This window comes from Marmota monax, unplaced genomic scaffold (assembly GCF_021218885.2).
Source record: "Marmota monax isolate L192 unplaced genomic scaffold, Marmota_monax_Labrador192_F-V1.1 WCK01_AAM20220418_F8-fsc00017, whole genome shotgun sequence".
In the NCBI taxonomy this organism is placed as follows: Eukaryota; Metazoa; Chordata; class Mammalia; order Rodentia; family Sciuridae; genus Marmota; species Marmota monax.
In genome coordinates this window covers 2,249,163-2,268,124 of record NW_026695241.1, presented here as the reverse complement: position 1 = coordinate 2,268,124, position 18,962 = coordinate 2,249,163, and the positions used below count along the sequence as shown (strand labels likewise).

Below are 18,962 nucleotides of genomic sequence, written 5' to 3'. Positions count from 1 at the left end.
CACCTGCCTGTTAAAGGGACCAAGCTAGGCACAAAGCAGACATGCACCACCCTGGGGATTTTCCCAGATTTGTACTGTAATTGAAGACCAGAGGAGCCATTAATGGCCTATCGTACAGGAAGGCATTGGGGAAGACAGTTTGGGAAAGATTTACACATGGACTATGAAGGCTGGGCCTTCCTGAGCCTCGGCCGTGTGCTTTCCCATCCCGGGCTCAGCCCTGCGTCCTGGACTCTGCAGGATCACAGCTTCTCTGCCAAGTGAGGCCTCTTCTTCCTGACCCCAAGTGTCCTGAAGGCTCAGGACTTCTAATATTGCTGTGTTTCCAACATGGGGTGCAGCCCCAGGCCACGGGCTACACATGGTAAATGGTCCCAGGGGCCTCTCGGAAGCAAGCCTACTGCCTACCCCGGGGGTGAGGATATGCACAGGAAGAGGGTTCTCCACGTCACAGGGACTCATCCATCTGGGTAGTCAGCACAGGAGAAGTGCATTTCAAGGTCAACTAAGGCGGAAGGAAGAGCAACGAGTACCTTGGACAGTTGCTCCAAGGCCTCACACTGTCCCAAGTACAACGTCCCTGTGGAATGCAGGGTAGGCACTGCGACAAAGATAAGGCTGACCCCGACACAGAGGTGGGTGTCGCAGTGAGCAAAGCCCATCAAGAGCGGGGAGTGGCAAGAGCTCCCCAGTGAGCCCTATTCTGGGCCCAGTAGGCTTTGCTTCTGTCACCTACTTAGAGAGGTAAGTAATCTCCCCATGGTTCCTGGAAGTGAGTGAGTGACCACGGGCTCCAGGCTGGGGCTGGTCCACGTTCACGTTCAGGCTCAGGGTGTGACTAGCTCTGCAGGCAGGAAGCCTTTCAATAGATGTAGGCGATGCCTGCTTTTTAAACAGCTTCATTGAGAGAGAAGCCATGTCTGTTCCATGCACCCCCCTAAAGCACTGGATTTAGCGGTGTTTAGTGTAGGCACAGGCGTGGGGAAGCTCCGCCACCACCAATTTTAAAACATCTTCGCTGCCTCTAAAAGAAGCTCCATACCCTCTCTTCACCTTGTTCCTCTGCCTCCCCCAGCCCTTACTGCACTTTTATCTCTAGAAGTTTCCCTGTGCTGGGCATGTCACATGAATGGAATCACATCCTGAGCACTCCTTCTCCCAGGCTGTAGGGGGCCACCTAGAGGCAGAGGGGCAGGAAAGTGGGGTCAGCCCTCACCCATCCTCCAGGTGGCTCTGCAGTGATCCTGGCACCTGGCATCCCTGGGCACCATGCCCCGTTCTCCAGGCTTTCCGTTCATTCCATGAGCTACTTGGCATCCTTTCAACAAATTCCCTGCTGCTGAAATCAGCCACCATCAGCCTCTGTGACTTACCCGAGGACCCAGATGAACCAGACGTCAGGATAAAGTTTTAGCTGAAGACTTTTTTTTTCTTTTTTTTTTTTAAGCTTAGATTAATTGCTGAAATCTAATGAAACTAGAGCTTTGGAATTTCAACCCTCTTGGGCCACCCTAACTCATCTGCAAGGGATCCAAACATAGAAAAGATGGACTCAGCCTCGAAAGTCCTATCAAAGAGGAGGGGATGCTAAGATGTCCCCCCTGCACCTTTCGCCCCCTCTCCTCCTTTGTTTTTGTCATATTCTAAGTTCCAAGAGAAAGTTTTACCCTCTGGTACGTCTGCTGCACTCTTAGAAATGCAAAGGTCAACTAAATTCCAAAGATCTGAGAGCCAGTCAGCAGCTCCGCCCTCTCCCAGGCTGGCTGAGCATCGAGTTCCAAAGCTGGTGGACACAGGATGGGGTGGGCGGGGTCAGGCAGCGTCCCCCGTGGATGGATGATCTGATTGCCATTCACTGGAGCTCAGTTTACTTTGGCCATGCTAGCTGGATGCCCTGTTCACATTTCGTGACCAGCACTGGACTTCCCGCGAGTCCTTCCGGTCACAGGACAAGCTCCCATTCACAAGAGGAGCTCCAAACACTTACATTGCTATCTTCCAAAAACTTAAGAGCTTTCGCTATGTTGTTCAGCCGAAAAATACGATGTGATGAAGATTTGTATTCATGCAGCTGTAAAACAGAAGGAGAGGAACCAGTTAACCCACCCAGGCACCTCGGGAGGCCCCAGGGTGGCAGGGGATGGGGTGGCACGCTTCTCTTCTTCTTTACCCTTTTCACATGAATTTCTGGAGCAAGTTAGGACTGCACCTGGACTGCATCCAAACCCACACATACGTGCATCTTGGGGTGTGCAAATGGAATGTCAGGGACCCTCAACAGTCAGCCTTGTGAGGAACCTGGGACTTAACTCACTGGAGGTGGCGAATGTGAGGGACCCAAGTAAGTCTCCAAGGGACAAATCTGTCCAATTTCTCTCTTCAAGCCAGCTCCTGGCTTGTTGGAATCCCCTCTCCTCCAGAGACCGGCAAAAACATGCTCTCTTTGCTGCAGGGACACTCTAGTGGGGACAATGAGCTGTCCTGCATTACCACGCAGCTGCTAAATCATCCAGCCCGAGCCCTCCCTGGTGGCAGCAGATGTTTCTGGTTTGGGCCAAGAGCTTTGTGGGCCCTTATCTCAGGTGGAGAGAGAGAGAGAGGCCTGCAGAAGCTAAGATTCTGACAACACCCCCAGGGTACAGCCCCCTTTGGAGGTTCCTGTGCTTCCTGGGAAGCATGTGCCACTTCAAGGCCATGCTAATGGGGAGGCCGAGGCCTGCTCTTGGCTCCTGAGGACGAGGACGGAGACCCCACCAAGGCCACCACGGAGGCTGCTGCCCATGCTCTGATACCCGAGTGGGGAGCCTGTGTCACTGGGAGTGCAGAACAAGGGGCCAGAGCACAGTTTCTCACGCAGCCTTCTGGGGCCCGTGCCGCTGGCTCCCTGGAGACCTGCTAAAAAGCCAAATGCTATTTCTGCAGCAATGGGTTCGCCCTTCACTAGAATTCCTTGCCTGTCCCCACACGGTCCCCTCTGAGCGACGTGCATCTCCTCCTCTGCTATTGGGAAGGCAAAGGTGGGAGAGGTCGGTGAGGGCCCAGCCATGCTTGACCTGAGAACACAGCCATAAGCAGACGGCAAAAGTCCTTGCTGGCTGGACTACGCGTCCTGTAGGCAGGACGAGTCACCAAGGCCAATTCAAACACTGGAGTCTAGAGCAACATTTTCAGCCTCCACACGACTGGGGCTTTGGACTAGATCCCCCCTCAGGGAACATGTGGCAATATCTGGATGTTTTTGGTCACTGTACCAAAGGGTCCTAGTGGCACTTAGCGGTCACTCAACATCCTGAGGTACACAGGACACACTGCACAACAAGCACTATCTGCCTAAATGGCAGCAGAGCCAAGGCCCAGAGACCCACTCCAGGCGGAGGAGAAAAAGAACCACTCTGTGAGAAGCAGACACTCGGACCACGGAGAGGAACGAATGCCCACATCAGTGGACATCCTTCAAGGTCAGTGCTATTTAAAAGAATGTTCTAGAAGCCAGCAGTTCTAGCGCTAGCCTCAGGTTAGATCACAGAATTTGGTTGGTAAACATCCTTCAATTTTTATGATTCTTAGCTGTTATTCTGGTTAATAACTGGCTAGCTGCACTTTAATTTCTAGTTCCAATTTTTAGCCATCACAGGTGTGTGGTAAACACTGGGCATTTAGTTATTTACTCACTAAGATATATTGGCTTTTTAAAAAAGATACGGCTTAGCTACAGGTACATCCCACTTACTCACTGATAAGGAGAGTCGCCCTTCTGTGTGTCTGACTGTAGGACTTACGCACCTCCTGGCGCGTGTGCACTCCATCTGCCCCTGTGGTCATGCTCTGGAGCTTAAATGCCCCCCAAAGGCTAAAGGCCTGGTTGCAAGCCTGTGAGGCTCCCGGAAGGTGCTGGAACCTTTTACAGGCAGAGCCTAGTGGGCAAAAGTGTGGTCACTGGGACCTCAGCCTCTTCCTCTCTCTCTGTCTCTCTCTGCCTCCTGGTGGCCCTAGGTGAGCGTCTGCACTGCCATGTGCTCCCACCCTGAAGTTCTGCCTCATCTCAGTCCCAAAGCAACGGGGCCAAATGACCTTGGCCTGAAACCACGAGCCAAATAAACCTTCCTCCTCACAGGGCTTGTCAGAGCCACCGAGGGCCAGCACCTGTCTACTGGACAGAACCCTTCGGCACTGCTTCCCTGTGCGTCTTATTTCCTCCGGATCCTTCTGTAACATACGTACCAGGTTTCGCCCAGACAGGACTTCTAACAAAGCCATTAGGATTTTGCCATCTTGTATATCAACGAATAGGTCTGTAACTTCTAGAGGTGGGTCACACTGTGGAGCATGGGGAAAGAAAGCAGCTGATTAGTGCCCTGCGTAATCCACAAAACTATGTCAGAGATGCAGGTTTCAGTTCGAGAGAAGACTTCCAGACATCCAGGTCTGTCTCTAGGCAGAAAGCCCATCCAAGGGAGTAAGAGGCCCGTCCCCTGGAGGTGACTCCTGGGCAGCACTCGCACAGCCACCTGGCAGGTGAGCTGTGCAAGAGATTCAGCAACAGGAGACTAATTCAGCAAGTGACCTTGGGGATCCTCCAAGCCGGAGATCTCAGACCCCAAGAGTTGATCACATCCATGTTTCTAGTTACAGTTAGAAAGAAATGGCACGTCCTGATAGCCTTTGGATTTGGGGAAACCAAGGCTCAAAGAGGATGGGTGAGAGATTCAGCGTTTGGTTAAACATCCCTTTGGTAAAATTCTGCTCCCTGCATCAAGCCATGACAGTGGGACCCAAGCGTACCCCTGATCTGCACTGTGATGGTGCCTGAGGTTAGCTGCACTCTAGCCTCAGGCTGGGTATTGGCAGGGTCCCCCAACCTTCAGACGCTCCTGTCTCCAGATGTGCACCCACCTGAGGGTCTGTCAACTAAATGAACTTAATAATAACCCCTCTGATGTGGCATGGTGGGGACTACCCCCCATATACACATTTTTTTTCTTGGTGCATTGTAGTTGTTACATATTAGAACATGCACATGATATAACAATGTAATTTGGCCAATATCCCTCCCCAGCACTTCCCCCTCCCTTGGTGTCTACCACTCTGTTCACTTTCCTCTTCTGAGCTCCCTTTGATTTTTAAGAGATCTACCCCATGGTGGGGACTTAATGTCATGGAGCAGGGTCAGAAAACCTGCATTCTTCAGGGGCTCCAGGAGAATTCCTTTTGGGACTGGGGTTTTGGCCAGTTGAGAGTGGTTAGCCTGGGTGCTCTCTTTGCTCCTGGGGACAAAGGGCAGGCTGAGCTTTTACACAGGAGGCATGAGTAATGGGATGCAGTGACCCTGGGCCGTGGCAGCCCTAGCCAGCCAGAGACCCCAGGTGGGAAAAACCTTAGCGGCACAGTGGAACTGTGGCCAGTCACCCTTCTCCTCTGGGAAAGCCCTCTTTCTTTCCATCAAGCCTTGGAAGGACTGTGCTTTATTTTTTATTAGGGGAAAGCAGCGTTTCTTTACCTTTTATACGAGTCCCTGTGCCCCCAGTTAGTCAAAACACAGGGCGATTCCACCCACAGGTGCACAGAAAAAGGTTCTGCTTCGAGGGCAACAGCAACTTTGAACCAAAAGGCAAACTATTTTCTTTGCAAACTCCCCCAGCTCCTTGGGCACATTCCACACCAAATACGACAGCCTCGGGTGACTGTGGCTCTTACGGAAATGTGATTCCTGCTAACTCGAGGCAGAAAGGAGACACCCGAACCAAACCCCTCTGATGAATGGACTAACAAAATTTCCAGTTACCGGCCCTGACCGGGGCCGGGACTGACTCTGGAGTTCAATCTAAAGAATAATTTCCACTGGCAGTTCCTGTAAGTGCCTCCGCCACGACATCAAACAGGGCCTTGGCTGGGGTCCATCCTGCAGGGTGGCAGGGGGAGGCGTTGAAACCGCTCCAGGGAAAACAGTCCCAGCCTGAACGTTCCCGCGCTTCAGGAGATCGGTATGGCCGAGTCCACTGCACCCCCAGGGCTTTCTGCATGATCTAACTCCTTCGGTAAATTAGGGAATTTTTCCAGAAGCCAGAGACTTCAGTAAATATTCCTGACAGCCTTCAAATTGCAGTTAAGCCCAATTCACCAAGGAGTTCCTGGTTCCCGCCCATGAGAGGCCGCTCTTGAAAGTCTCAGGGTTGGAACATGGCTGTTAATTTGCCCCTGTTTATTATGCTTCAGGTTCAGGTGCTATCGGATTTATCTACAGGGCAGCTGCTACCCACCTGCCCCGAGAAAGGGGCAGGAAGTTGGCAGAGGAGAGAATCCTTGGAATGATAGCTGCTGACACAGGTTCACTCCTGGTGGCGAGGGAGTGCAGGAGGTGTCGCCAGCCCTGGACGACGCTCTGTCCTTTTCTGTATGTATTTATTTACCAATAATTTTATAAAGAAAGAATGACAGAAATCCTCCCTGGCTCTCCTTGGTCCCGCAGCAGGAGTCTCAGCCACCTTGGCGCACGTCAGGCACCTCACTGCAGAAGCAGCACTGAAGGTGCACCAAGAATCCAGGCCAGTGGCAAATGATTCCTAATGCTTCCTGCATGGTAAGGAAGCGTTTTCTGCACAGAGCTCAGGGTGATCGTGGGCTAGGTCACAGCCCTGTGTCGCCCGTATGCAGCAGGGAGCAGAAGTCAGGTGGTCATGTGCCTGCTCGGGAGATACTCTAGCCTAAAGGCGAACTGTATGAATCGGAATTTTAGTCAAGAGTTCCGACTCCCAAGATCCACACGGGCTTTCTCTGTTTTCGATGACCTCCGCCGCTAAGCGCAGAGAGCCGTTGCTCTAGCACATTTAAAAGGAGAGAGGAGAAAGGAGACACACTGGGTCCCATAAAGTGGAGTGTCACCAGCTTCCAACAGAAATGAGACCCTGGCTGGTCTTCAGCACCAGAGAGAGGAAGTTGGAAGAGGGGAAGTCGGCATCATGAATCCTGATAAACTCAGCTGTCTGAGAAAAACAACGCCCCATCCTGCAGCTCCAGCCCGCGCAGGACACCTTAAGGAGGGTTTGGGCCTCTGCTGGCCCCCCTGAGCCTCGCATCCAAAAATGAGTGTCTCCCCTCCCCCCCTCTGGTCTGCAGTCCCTCCTTTGATCTGGGGCTGGCTTTGGTCTGGTGTGTACAGGTGCAGCCCACAGAAAAAATGCAACTCAAAAGGGAAGGGCCAAAGGACGTAAGGAAGAGAGGTAGGGAGGGCCACTGAGCCCAATACCCAGCAGAAGCCGTGCGACACCAGGTCTGGGTGCCTCCGTTTCCCCCTTCTAACTGGACAGAGGGAATCCAGGCTGTTGTGAGGACTAACGAAGCTCCTGCTGGTGCCTTGTACTAAGCATGATTGGTGTGGGTGAAGCACATCATAGGGGCAGGCAATGTCTCTCATCAACGGGAATGTCATGTCACTAGTCTGGCTTTGACGAAAGACACATGCAGGGCTCTTGCACAAAGCAGCCCAATGCCTGCAGATGGCTCTTAACGTGTCCCACGGTGGATGCCAGGATGCTCCTCAGTGTCTGAGGCACGGGTGAGGCCTTTTTGGCTGTGGGATTGTGCGGGGTTTTCAATATCAAATGCCTCCTGCCATTTGCTTCGTGGATCCAACCTCCCAGCCCAGCTACACTGATGATCCCAGGAAGACAAACTGTGTCTTATCTCTGTGCTCCTGACACCAAGTGTGGGACCAGCAGTACGAAGCCCTCCAAGCCCTCGGGAATGTTTAAACTGAACGACTTCAGGGAACAGCCGTCGTCTCCTCCGGGCCGGTCGCTCTTCTTAAACTCAGGTATGGATGAATCTATGGCTTAACAATCCCCCGGTGCCCACTCACCTTTTCCAGATGTAGATTTATCCACCGAGTAAAAGTCCTCTTCTGCACATTTTCCCTCTCAACTGAAAACAAAGAATTGCCATTAGTGGGAGAGCAGGGGACAAATGGCAGGGAGGCCTGCAGAATCCTGCCCTCCCCCTTCCCAGGGGACATTCCATGCAGTCTGCAGAAAGAGTGTCCCAGGTCAGAACAGAGACTTCCAGAAGGGGGTCGGCAAGGGCTTATGTGGCACCCTGAGCCCATTTCCCCAGCCCCAGCCCTGAGCAAATGTGCAACCCACGAATTCAGACACAGGACAAAATGTTCTACGCGACGGGCCGTGAGCACCTGGACCTTTGACTCTGCAGGATCAGAAGCGCTGGTGGGAAAATACAAGCGAAGCCCCCCGCAGTGGTGCTGCTGCAGGGTCGCCTGGTGCAGACACAGGCCTGAGTACCTACAGGGGAGGTGGGCTGGGGTGGGGTCGATGATTAGGAATTAGGACGAGGCCTGGAATGTGCCAGAGAGTGCTGAGGGGAATTTTACAGCTGTGGGCCAGGCTTAGCATTGTCATCTCCAGGCTTTGTGTGATGGGGCCAGCCACCCACCCCTGTGCCCAGTCTGCACACTGAGGATAAGCAGCCCACCCCCTGGGTGCCGTGAGGACACTTGGGCTCCTGCAATACCATGTGCAGCCCAGTCCCTGCTATAATGGCCACTCATTTTTGGTAGCTACTGTTTTTAGACCCAGGAAGGGAGAATGCTGCAGCCACCTGCTTCTGCACGACAGAGGACACGAACCAGGACTGGGTGCCTTTGTCTCGGGAAGGATGCTGCCCAGCTGGGCTTCTTGGCAAAGTTCTCACCATGAAGGGCCACTGCCACCACTATCCTTCCAAGCGGTTTGTTTACACGAATCTGAACCTTACAACCCCTGTGCCAAGTGGAAACTGCTGTTCTACAGATGAACAAATGGGCTCAAAGGGGCCCAGAGTTTGCCCAGGGCATCAGTGGGAGAGAGGCCAGGGTCGCTCTCAGGACTGTCGGCCAAACAGCCGGTGCCCTGCCAACGGAGCCAATGACAGCAAAGGAGTCTGACAGAAACCACAGTGATTTGAAAAAGAGCCAATGAGCACAAGGCAATGAGCCCGTGCTGCGAGGCAGACGCCGAGCCGGGCCCTGAACAGGCATCAAATTGTTAATCCTCACTAGGGACCCAAGGCAGGCACCAGGACGACCTTCAGATGGGACACCCGGGGCACAGGGAGAAGCCATGCTTGGCCAAGATCACGCCATGAGTAGGGTCATCCTCTCTATTTTACAGATGAGGAAACTGAGGGGCAAATAGTAGGCGGCCAAGCTGGGGCGCTGGGTGCTGAGCTCCTGCTCCCGCCCCAGCTATATGGCTGTGGCCATCTCAGGGCCCTTGGGGACCCGGCTTGTGTTACCAGGGAGGGTCCTGGCGCAGTGGCCTGCAGTGGCTGCCTCTCAGCACCAAGCTGCCACCTCTCTCAGGAAGTGTCCCTGAAGTGCCCAGACGATGCCTCAATTACTAAGCTCTGGATTTCAACATATTGGAAGAACAAATCACAGATGCCTAACACCATCTCACACTTCTCTGGCAATAAGAGCACGAGAGCCAACTTATCTCCTGGAGGAGAAAACAGGCCACGGCTTTCTGTAACGACTACGGCGCCTTTTTCCTCTTGGCCTCATAATGAGGTAGATAGCGACGCCCATAAATCAAATTTTAATATTGTGCCTTTCAATCTTCTTAATTGAAGAGCCAGTAGACAGTAATTATGCACATAACTGTTTTTCTCTCGTTTTCCTCCTTTTCTGAAGTGAAGGTCGCTGGCTCTAGGCATGAGAAGGAAAGATCTAATTCCAGCAAGCCGGGCTTCAGGGCTGGGACTGGGGGGAGGAAGGAAAGAAGCTGGCAGAAATGGGAAGAGGGGGCGCGGTTTGCTGAGACTGATGAGTCACAGAATCTCAGAGACTGCTGGAAGCTTGGACTGTATCTGGTCCCAAGCCTCATTCAAGATCTTTCCAAGTCTGCACATACAGATCTGCCTCGTTCTCTTTGATGGCCACAGTGTTTGCCTGTCAGGGTGTGCTGCATCTTAGTTACCGTCCCCCACTTGATGGACATGGGGCTACTTCTAAGTTTTCACTGTCACAAGCACAACAGCGAAGAGCTTCCTCCTATAAGCATCCTGGTACATGGTCCTTTGTGTATAAATGTCATTTCTTACTCTCGACAACTAAAAGTGGAACTGTGGGGTCTTAGTGGTAGGCACATTTAAAAATTTAATAGCTACTTCCAAATTGCCCTCCCAAAAGGCTGCCCCAGTTTATACTCCCCCCCCACCTGTCTTTAAACAAGTTTATGGGGACTGTAAAGTATTTACACACACATTCAAGCATGCAGACTGGTTTCTCCATCTGGGCTCAGAAAGAGCAAAGTATACCCCTGAAACAGAGGTGCATTTAGTAGAAGTTGGTGAGAACCAGGTCAGGCTGCTACTTTAACTGCACTCGAGGGTGTAAATGAGGCGGTGGGTGTCTGCTGGTCTACACATGCCCTCTCCATCCACTCAGAGGTCCGTCCGTCCATCCATGCAGCCATCCATCCACTCCCCACCTGCCTATCTCTCCATCTCTCCATCCACCCTCTCTCCCAGCTGATATTTATGCAGTGACTACTCCATGCTGGGAACCATGCCAGGCTCCGTGGGCAAAATCAACAGTGAAGAATTAAGCATCCATGGAATCTGCACTCCAAGAATTCACAGTCAAGCAGGAGAGAAAACATCGATGTCACAAGGCACATTTTGCAGGGAGAAATGAATTAGAAAAGTGGAGGGTGACGGGGATGGGAAGAGGTGACTTCACACCGCATGGGTCCTCCCCCAGGGCCCTAAGAGGATTCCACGGGAGAACTGAGACCCAGAGGGGCTGGCAGAGATGGTGTGTGCAAACCCTGCCCTGATTCAGGACACCTCTGGTGGCTTCACTTCTATTCTGGCCAAGACCAGTGGGTAAACCTGAGCATGGATCAACTCTGACAGCCATGCTGATCTCCAGGAGGGGCAGGTGATGACTAAAGGACATCGGAGGATGGGAGCTGAATCATAAATAGCAGATGAGTCTCAAGCTGAAATAGGGTGTGGAGACCATATTTTCAGGACCTGAAACTGGGACGCATGGCTCAATACACAGGAGAGAGACGGCGAGAACCCAAGGCTCACACAGAGCGACCTTGGGCAAGTTCACGACTTTCAAAATGCCTTTGCCTCCCTCTCCCTCTCCCTCTCCAGAACAAGGACAGCCCTGCCTGCCTCTCAGGAAGCTATGGAGACTGCATGAGATCACTCCAGAAAGCCTCGCAGCCTCCCCCCACCCCAGGCGCTCTCCCAGTCCCCCGCCCCAGCGTCCCAGCGCCACGGACTTGGGGATTTTGTCTGGTGTCTCGACACCCAGGCCTGTGGCTCTCACATGGCCTTCTCTGTTTCAAACTACCCGCCCCCGTCCTCCAGACACTTCTACTCTGGCTTGCCAAGACTCCATAAACTTTATATAGTTTCCATAAATCCAACGGCCCCTTTTTTCCTAGCACGTTGTAAAGGTGTAGGAAACCATTTCTCGGGAAAGGCCTGGCTTTCTCACCGAGGGTTTGGGGGGCCCGGTGTGGGTTTACTGGGCAACAACAGAGTAATAACAGTGCTGTAAAGTCGCCATCCCTGCTCTGCCTGGCTGGCCGGGCTGCTGGAGAGCGGGCAGGCCCAGCCTTGGGGCCCAACGCCACTGCCCAAATTCCCAGGTGTGACTCTCTAGCTCTGGCTTCACCAGGAACAGATCATCTGAAAACAGGAGGAGGGACATTCCACCCTTTTCCAGGTGTCCAGTGACCAGCTCAGGAGTTGGAGCCTCAGAGAGAAGGGCACTGCCTCTGGCAGATAAAGTGGATTCATTCGCACTTGTGCCCTCTTTTCCTAGATCCAGTTTCCTATACGGTATTTCCTTTACGCTGTCCTGCTCCTCCCTGCACAGGGGGGAAAGGCTAGGTGGCTTCACCTGGTTACAATGGATTACAGGCTCATTATAAAAACATGCACAAAAGCCTAGAGAGAAGGGTCTAAAATCTCCTAAAATTTCATTCTGCCCAGGAAAAACACACACAGCTAACACATGAAAGTACTCGTGCAATGTCAATGTAACGACTCAGTTTCTCAAAATGTGGCCCACAGAGCACCAGCATCCCCAGCTTCTGGAGTGATAGTTAGGATGAGTTCCTGCGCTCCACCTAAGGGTCACCCACACTCCGGGCAGAAGCAGCACTTAACCAGCTTGGCGGTTGATGGTGCAGTCCCAGGAGCCACTTGTTGGCAGGAGGAGACCATTAGCACACTGGCTTGGTCCTCTTTGGGCAGAGCAGACAGTGCCAATGGGCATGTCAGCCTGGTGCAAGAGGCCCAGGCTGTCTGAGCCAAGTTCGCAGGCTCCACCCAGGCCCATCGACGAGGACAGGGCTCCCAGATTTCATGCTTAAGACTGTTCAGTGAGGTATCACACAGGGTATGGCTTTGGGGCACCAAGCAAGAAAAGAGTCATTTCCTATCTGTTTTCTGCAGGAGGGGGAGTGGCTTTGGTCACTAAATTCCTGGCTGGGAAGCGTTTTGGCTTAGGCGGCCTGCAGATCAGAATGTCGGGAGAGTTGAGACCACATTTTTATAGCTTCAGAGACGCTGTGGGGCAGAAGGCAGGAGAGGGAAAGGGGTGAGCTACGACTCTGCTTATCTCCAGAGTCCCAGTACGCAGCTGGGGGTGCAGGGCTGGGCTGGTGCAGACCCCAGGGCAGTGCCCCACTGCCTCAAGCTGCCACCAGGGCAAAGGCTCCAGGGCAAGGTGCAGAGTCGCTGAAGGACAAAAGGCCCACCTTCCCTCTGTGGTAGAAGAGGAAGCTGTAAATCAGCAAGCCCACCCCATCAGCCAGTGCTGTGAAGGCTCACAGCAAGGGTCTGGGGCACCAGCAGAGGCCACGGCTTCCTGTGCAAAAGCTCCTACGTTTCTACAAAGCTGGTCTAGTACTGCCCCATTTCACAGATAAGGAGCTCAAGTACTGCGGTCACCCGGTGGAACACCAGGGTGTGAACTCAGACTGCCTGGGCTCCAGGCTGACACTTCCCTGGGATTGCAGGCCGGGGGACATCCTTCTGATGTGGTCTCATAATCCCTTGGGGAGTCTGCTCCTCGGTCAGCCTGGTGGTCTCAGTGCCCCAAACCCACCACCAGCAAGTACTCCAACCTAGCGGCTTCCCTCCCCCTCCCCCATGCCACGATCGGCTTGGAATCCCCCAAGGTCCAGTGCTTGGCCACTGGTTGTCAACAACGGCGCTGGCTCCCCGGGAGATGTGGCAGCATGTGAAGAGCATCCTGATTCTCACGATGAGGGGCACCACTGGCATCCTTCAGGTAGAGGCCGGGACGCCATTCAGCACCCTACAATGCCTGGGTGCCCCGACAGCACAGAACTGTCTGGCTCAGAGCATCAGCAGACCCCAGGGGGAGGAAGCCTCCAGGGAGCCTGTGGACCCACGGCTGCACAGGGCAGAGTGATCTCTCACCTCAGACTCCCTCCCGTAGAACACAGAGAAGGGGTGCAGAGAAGAGGGTTCTGCCAACAAGCCCTTCCGAGGGCCTGGACGAGGCCAGATCTGCTGTCGGGGCCTCAGTTTCTCCGCCTGTACAATGGGAAACTTAGAGCTCCCTTTACTGCACCATGGGATGGCCGTCACTCTTCAGTGGGTCAGGCAGGTGGGGACGGTGCACCAGCAGGGGACAGAGGAAGGGGCAGGGAGAGGAAGGATGAAGCACAGGGCAATAGGAGATGAGGAAGAGGTTACTGGGTGCTTTAGAGGTCTCAGCACACAGATGGCCAGCTCCACTGCTCTGGGCCCCAGGTGAGGCCGAACTTCACGGCGGAAGGGTGTGTTGGGGAAGCAGCTCAGGACATGGCACCAGGAAGCAGAGGGAGAGCTCCCCTCACCATGGTCAAAACACGAACTCCACAGGCCGCCCCCACGACCACCTTTCCCACCACGCCCCCCTGCCCACAGTCCCCACTCGGTCAATTCCTATCAGAGGATCAACACGCTGGTTAGGTCAAACTCTTGTAACCCAATCATTCCCCTCCTAGACTTTCTTGCATTGCCTCTGGTGTGAGCTTTTAGGGGACACCTCATATCCAAACTGTAGCAGGGGGCACCTCAAAAGTGCTCCATAAACACAGCTAGTGCTCTACCATTAACTTTGGACAAATTACTAAACTCCCCTAAAGCTGATGGTCTTTTCTATAAAATAGAGACAGTGCTTCCCTCGGGGGCTGCTGAAAGCTGTCAGGAAACAGACTCGCCCTTTACTATAGCTTACGGCATCTCAAGACGGGTCTGCAGGCGCGACAAGCGGCCTTCCTTTAGCGTTCCTGGTGGAGCCGGCTTCTTTCCACAGGTTCACCTGGCAGCCAGGGAGGTGGGAAGCCAGCTGGTTCCTCAAAGCTGGGTCAGAACTTGGGGCAGCAGGGAGGGCGGAGCCCACCTGGACCCCACGTGTGAGTGTGTTGGGGGATCACCCACCCAGGACTAGGACAGCACGGTCATCTGGCAGACAGCAAGTGGCTACTGGATGGGAAGGTCATTTGAAGGTGAAAAGCCCCTTGCACCCTGGCTGTCTGGAAGGGTGGGGACGGCAGATGGCAGGAGGCTTCCACTTATGCTTTGGGCAGGGGTGAGACCCTGGCACATACCTGCTCCTGTCACACAGAAGCACAGGGACAGCTACAGCCTCTGCTGGTGACAGGCACTGATGGTTCCTCTGACACTTCCTGGTCCAGATATCTCTCACGTAAGCTCATCTCCAGCCTGCCCCCTATCTGTGTGCCCTGCATCCAGGATCCAATCACAGATCAAAACTATTCAGAAAGAAGACTGCATCTGTACCAATTGTGTGCTTTCTTGTCTAAACAACACAGCTAACAGCCATTTACACTGCTCTGGATGTTCAAAGTAATCTAGAGATGCCAGAGGAGCCAGGAGGATGTGTAGGTTCTGTGTAATACTACCCTGCTTTAGATCAGGGGCTTGAACACCCAGGGGGTCCTGGAACCAACGCCCCCCATACTAAGGGACGGCTGTATTAGCACACTCCTAGACCCCCACGTGCACCTTCCCATTCTCGGTCTGAGCTGGCTTCTTCCGCTGTCTGGAAACTCATCCTCCTTCCTGGCCCAATTTCCTCCCCTCTTTCCCTAGTTCAGCACCCCCCGATAGCGAGTATCCTCCTAGGTTCCAGCCATAGGTCCACAGTGAGGTGGCCTGGGGACAGTGCAGGAGAAGCCAGCCCTGGCATGGCCCCACCTGCCCTCTGCGCTCCCTGCTGACTCGAAGGGCACCCGCGCTCTGCCCCTTGTGCAGCCGGCTGGGCCCACGGTGGTTTGGCCCCTCCCTCCATCTTTCAACACCTCCCAGAAACACAACCTCATTACATGGCCCCATGCTGGTTCACTCGAGAAATAAAACTCAGAAACAAATTAAATGGCAATTTCTTTTTAAACAGGAGAGGGGCCAGGCTGCAGGAGTACCAGGCCAAGCTCCTCTGGTTCCGACTCCTGGGGGCCACTTCCCCCGTCGGCTCTGGTGGTATTAAAGTCAAGGCCTCCATGTGGTTTTCTCCAGCAGTGATTTTGCATTTAATTTCCTTTGTTTTTCCTCCCTGAATGTTTGCTCTGACCCAAGTCCCTTTTATGGAGACTTTGGTAATAAAATGCAAACCCCTCCTTGGGACCACAGGCCGAGCAGCATGTGACTGCTACAGATCAGGGTTGGGGGCGGCAGGCCAGCCTGGCAGGGATCCTCGCACCCACTCTCTGGCTCCTCTGCCACCTTCTCTCTGCTGTCCCTGGTGCAGAAGGTGAGGAGGGAGTAATCTGCTCGAGCTGGTGCAAACCCGTGCCCTCCACCCAGTATGTGCCCACGGAGACGCAAATAAAACCGCCAAGGCTCATTCTAACTGGGGACTTAGATCCAATTCTCTCACAGGTCCCAGAGGCCACCAATTAACATACCATGTCCTGCCCCACTAGGGCCCTGCTTCTCGGCTGCTCCAAAACACATAACCCAGGGCTCCAAAGAGCTAGCCCCAATTACACACCAAATTAAGTTTTAAGCTATATATATAGGGCTGGTGCCTGTAACTAAAATAAAAAAATAAACTTGCTCTAGTTTTTCCTGAGAGTGATTCTGTCTAACCTCAGTGCTAAACCTCAGCTCTCCTTGATTTACGACAGATGACGCCAGCCTGCCATAAAAACCTAAGCTGAGGAATAGGGATTTTAACATTTGCCCAGATGGGCAGGCCAGGGCCACAGGCCCAATCTACTAGGCAGACTGCCCCAGTGCATCCAGGTAGGACAGAGTCCAGGATGTAAGTGGCACTTCACAACCATCTGCACACGCACCTAGTCAGCAGACATTGATGACTACACTCAACCATAAATAACAAGACATGGGCCTTGTCCTCATGGGCTTGGTTTGCCAGGTTTGGAAAGGATGGATGGGGGAGGGAAGAAGAGGGGAGGGAAGGAAGAACATTCCCTTTCACATCCTAAGAAGGTTCACCTTCTGGGCTTCTGATACCATGATCCCTGGGGGGACTGAATTTTCTGTTAAGAGACACAAATTTTGGTGATTACAATTTTTGGTGATTTTTTTTTCCTATGTCAATGTCTTCTTGCCTCTGGCTTCTGAATACTAACTCGAGTAACTTCTAAAGCAATGTTTCCCAAGCCATACTCTGTAGAGTACTAGTTCCAAAATGCCTCTCAAAAAGGGAGAGTTGATATGAAAGTCTGGGACATATGGACTATCCTGTCCCCCGTCAGGTATATTTATGATCAGTAGGTTTAAGGTCACAGTAGGTCCTATCATTTAAAAACTCGGTTTCACTTCATTTGAATTACACCCATTCGAAGTAAAATCCCCTCTCTGTGTAAAACAAACTACAATATCTTTATATAATCCTGCTTTAGAAATACAGAAAGACTTTCCTAAATGGGAGGAGATGTCGCTACTAGATCCACACAGATGGGAGGCTGGGCAGCCACACTTCCTGTGGCAGAGTCTCCCATATCTACCAGACTTTGTTTCCTTTTCTTCTTGGGTGAAGAGCTGTACTACATTCCAGACTCCTGGGCAGGTGGGTGGGGTTGCATGACTGAGCCCTGGCCAGCGGAACGAAGGTGAGCTCAAGGCATGTTACTACAGATGGGGCCCCATACAAAGCTCCCACGCAATCCTCCATCCTGGGACCCCTACCTGGAGGTGACCCCAAGGATCCAGAGGAGGGCAGAACCACAGAGGGAAGGAGTCTAGAATCCCGAGTCTCCTATGGACAAGGGTGACCTGGCAGAGGAATGTCACTGTTGGACTGTTGAGTGAGAACTAAATTTGCATTGAATTCAGCTACAGTCACTGTGGGTTGCTGTGGCAGCAGCTGCCCAACCCGGCAGCCGCCTGTCCTGAGACAGAACTAAGGCCCAGGGAGAGGAGGAGGGGAGAGAGGGAGGCATTTATAAGGCCTATTAACCCTCACAACAGCCTGGACGGACAGGGATGGCACTTCTTGGGTGGATGGGGACGTTGAGTCTCAGAGTGGGGAAGGTGTGCCCCAGTGATGGTGGTCCAGCTGAGAGAAGTCTAGGCTGGTCAAGTGGAGCAGGTCACGTGCCATGCCGGGCTGCTTGAGTCCCCGAAAGCACACACCTGGTGCAGGCCCTTCCTCTAGCGCCCGTCTCAGGCTGGGAGAGCTCAACTGCAGAACCAAGGCAGACCTGGTGGGCTGTCCCACGTGAACAGCTAACCCAGCAGCGTGACAAGCCAACAAGGAGAATCAGCTTGACCTCCTGCATTCAGCTATTTTTAAAAAGGAGATTAAACACACACAGCCTCACACATGACCTTGATTTGCATTTGAAGCACATCTGTCTTTAATAAAACACACACAGCCTTCAAACACCAGTGCTTGGTGTGCACAGAGGGCAGCCAGTCACGAGGCTCGCCAGCGTCAGGGAGACCAGCTGTCCCTGAGTGCCCAGGACCAAGGGGACTCCAGCATGATGCTCAGTCCTAAAGCTGTGCATGTCCCACTGGGATGAGTCTGCCATCAGGCACTATGTCCAGGAGAGCAGGCCCTGGAGGACCACGGCTGGGACAGGCAGAGAAAGGATCCACATGGGGACAGACAGCGAGAAGCAAGGTGGTTGAATTTAGTCCGAGTGAAAGGGGAAAGCAAATCCTGGAAGGAATTCCCACTTACCACACTTCCTGCCAACAGAGAGCGATACCAGTGTGGATTTAAATTCCTCCCGAGCAGGAGAGGTGAAGACTGTGAACTGTGACGGGAAAAGCGAGACGTGTCACGTTCTCCTCCAGCTGGAAGTGGCCCCAAGATTTCACGTTAATTAGTACAAAGGTCCCCAGGCTGCCTACCCAGAGTTGGGGAAGGGAACAGGAAAGGGAACGAGTTGTGTCAGTGTGACAAAGAGCAGCGACGCTCACACACCATGGGAGTGCTCACACACCCTCCCCCTCCTGTGCTCCCTGGACAGCCACCTGCCATGGCTGTGCCTTTCTCAGGCTGTGATGGGAGTAAAACCCCAGGCAGGTCTCACGAGCCACCCCCCCGCCCCGAGAGTCTGGATGAGGAGATGCAGGAACTGGCATGGGCCCAGCCTTGGACAGTCACGGTGGCTATACCAGTGGAAGTCAGACCTTGGATGGAAGTGTCCCCAGGGTGCTGGTCAGGTGCTGAGCCTCTCCCTGGGATTCCTCCCCAGCCAGCACTTTCTGCACCAGGATCAGGCCCAAGAGCACAGGTCTGGCTGCCTAACAGGAACCATGCTCACATGGCCGCGGGCAGCCAGCCAGGCCTGGCCCAGGCCCTGGTGTCTTGGCACTAGGCTTGAATGAAGGACTGTCTCTTAAGGAGAAAAGAGGCACCCTGCGTGTGGCACTGTGTGCCTGAAGTAATCACCCTGGCTCCAAGGAGTTTCCGGCTGGTCACTCTGGGTTGC

At 53.4% G+C, this 18,962-nt stretch overlaps 1 protein-coding gene across 8 annotated transcripts in view; it reads right to left on the bottom strand.

Annotated features, from left to right (window-relative positions):
* Clmn (calmin) overlaps nucleotides 1–18,962 on the bottom strand; it is a 95,986-nt gene that overhangs the window by 30,605 nt on the left and 46,419 nt on the right. For all 8 annotated transcript variants that reach the window (XM_046440534.2, XM_046440535.2, XM_058577820.1 and 5 more), the window contains 3 exons: nucleotides 7,856–7,917; nucleotides 4,222–4,317; nucleotides 1,988–2,071 (listed from right to left, as the gene is read on the bottom strand). In XM_046440534.2, the coding sequence (XP_046296490.1) occupies nucleotides 1,988–2,071; nucleotides 4,222–4,317; nucleotides 7,856–7,917 (242 nt within the window). The remainder of the gene's footprint in view (nucleotides 1–1,987; nucleotides 2,072–4,221; nucleotides 4,318–7,855; nucleotides 7,918–18,962) is intronic.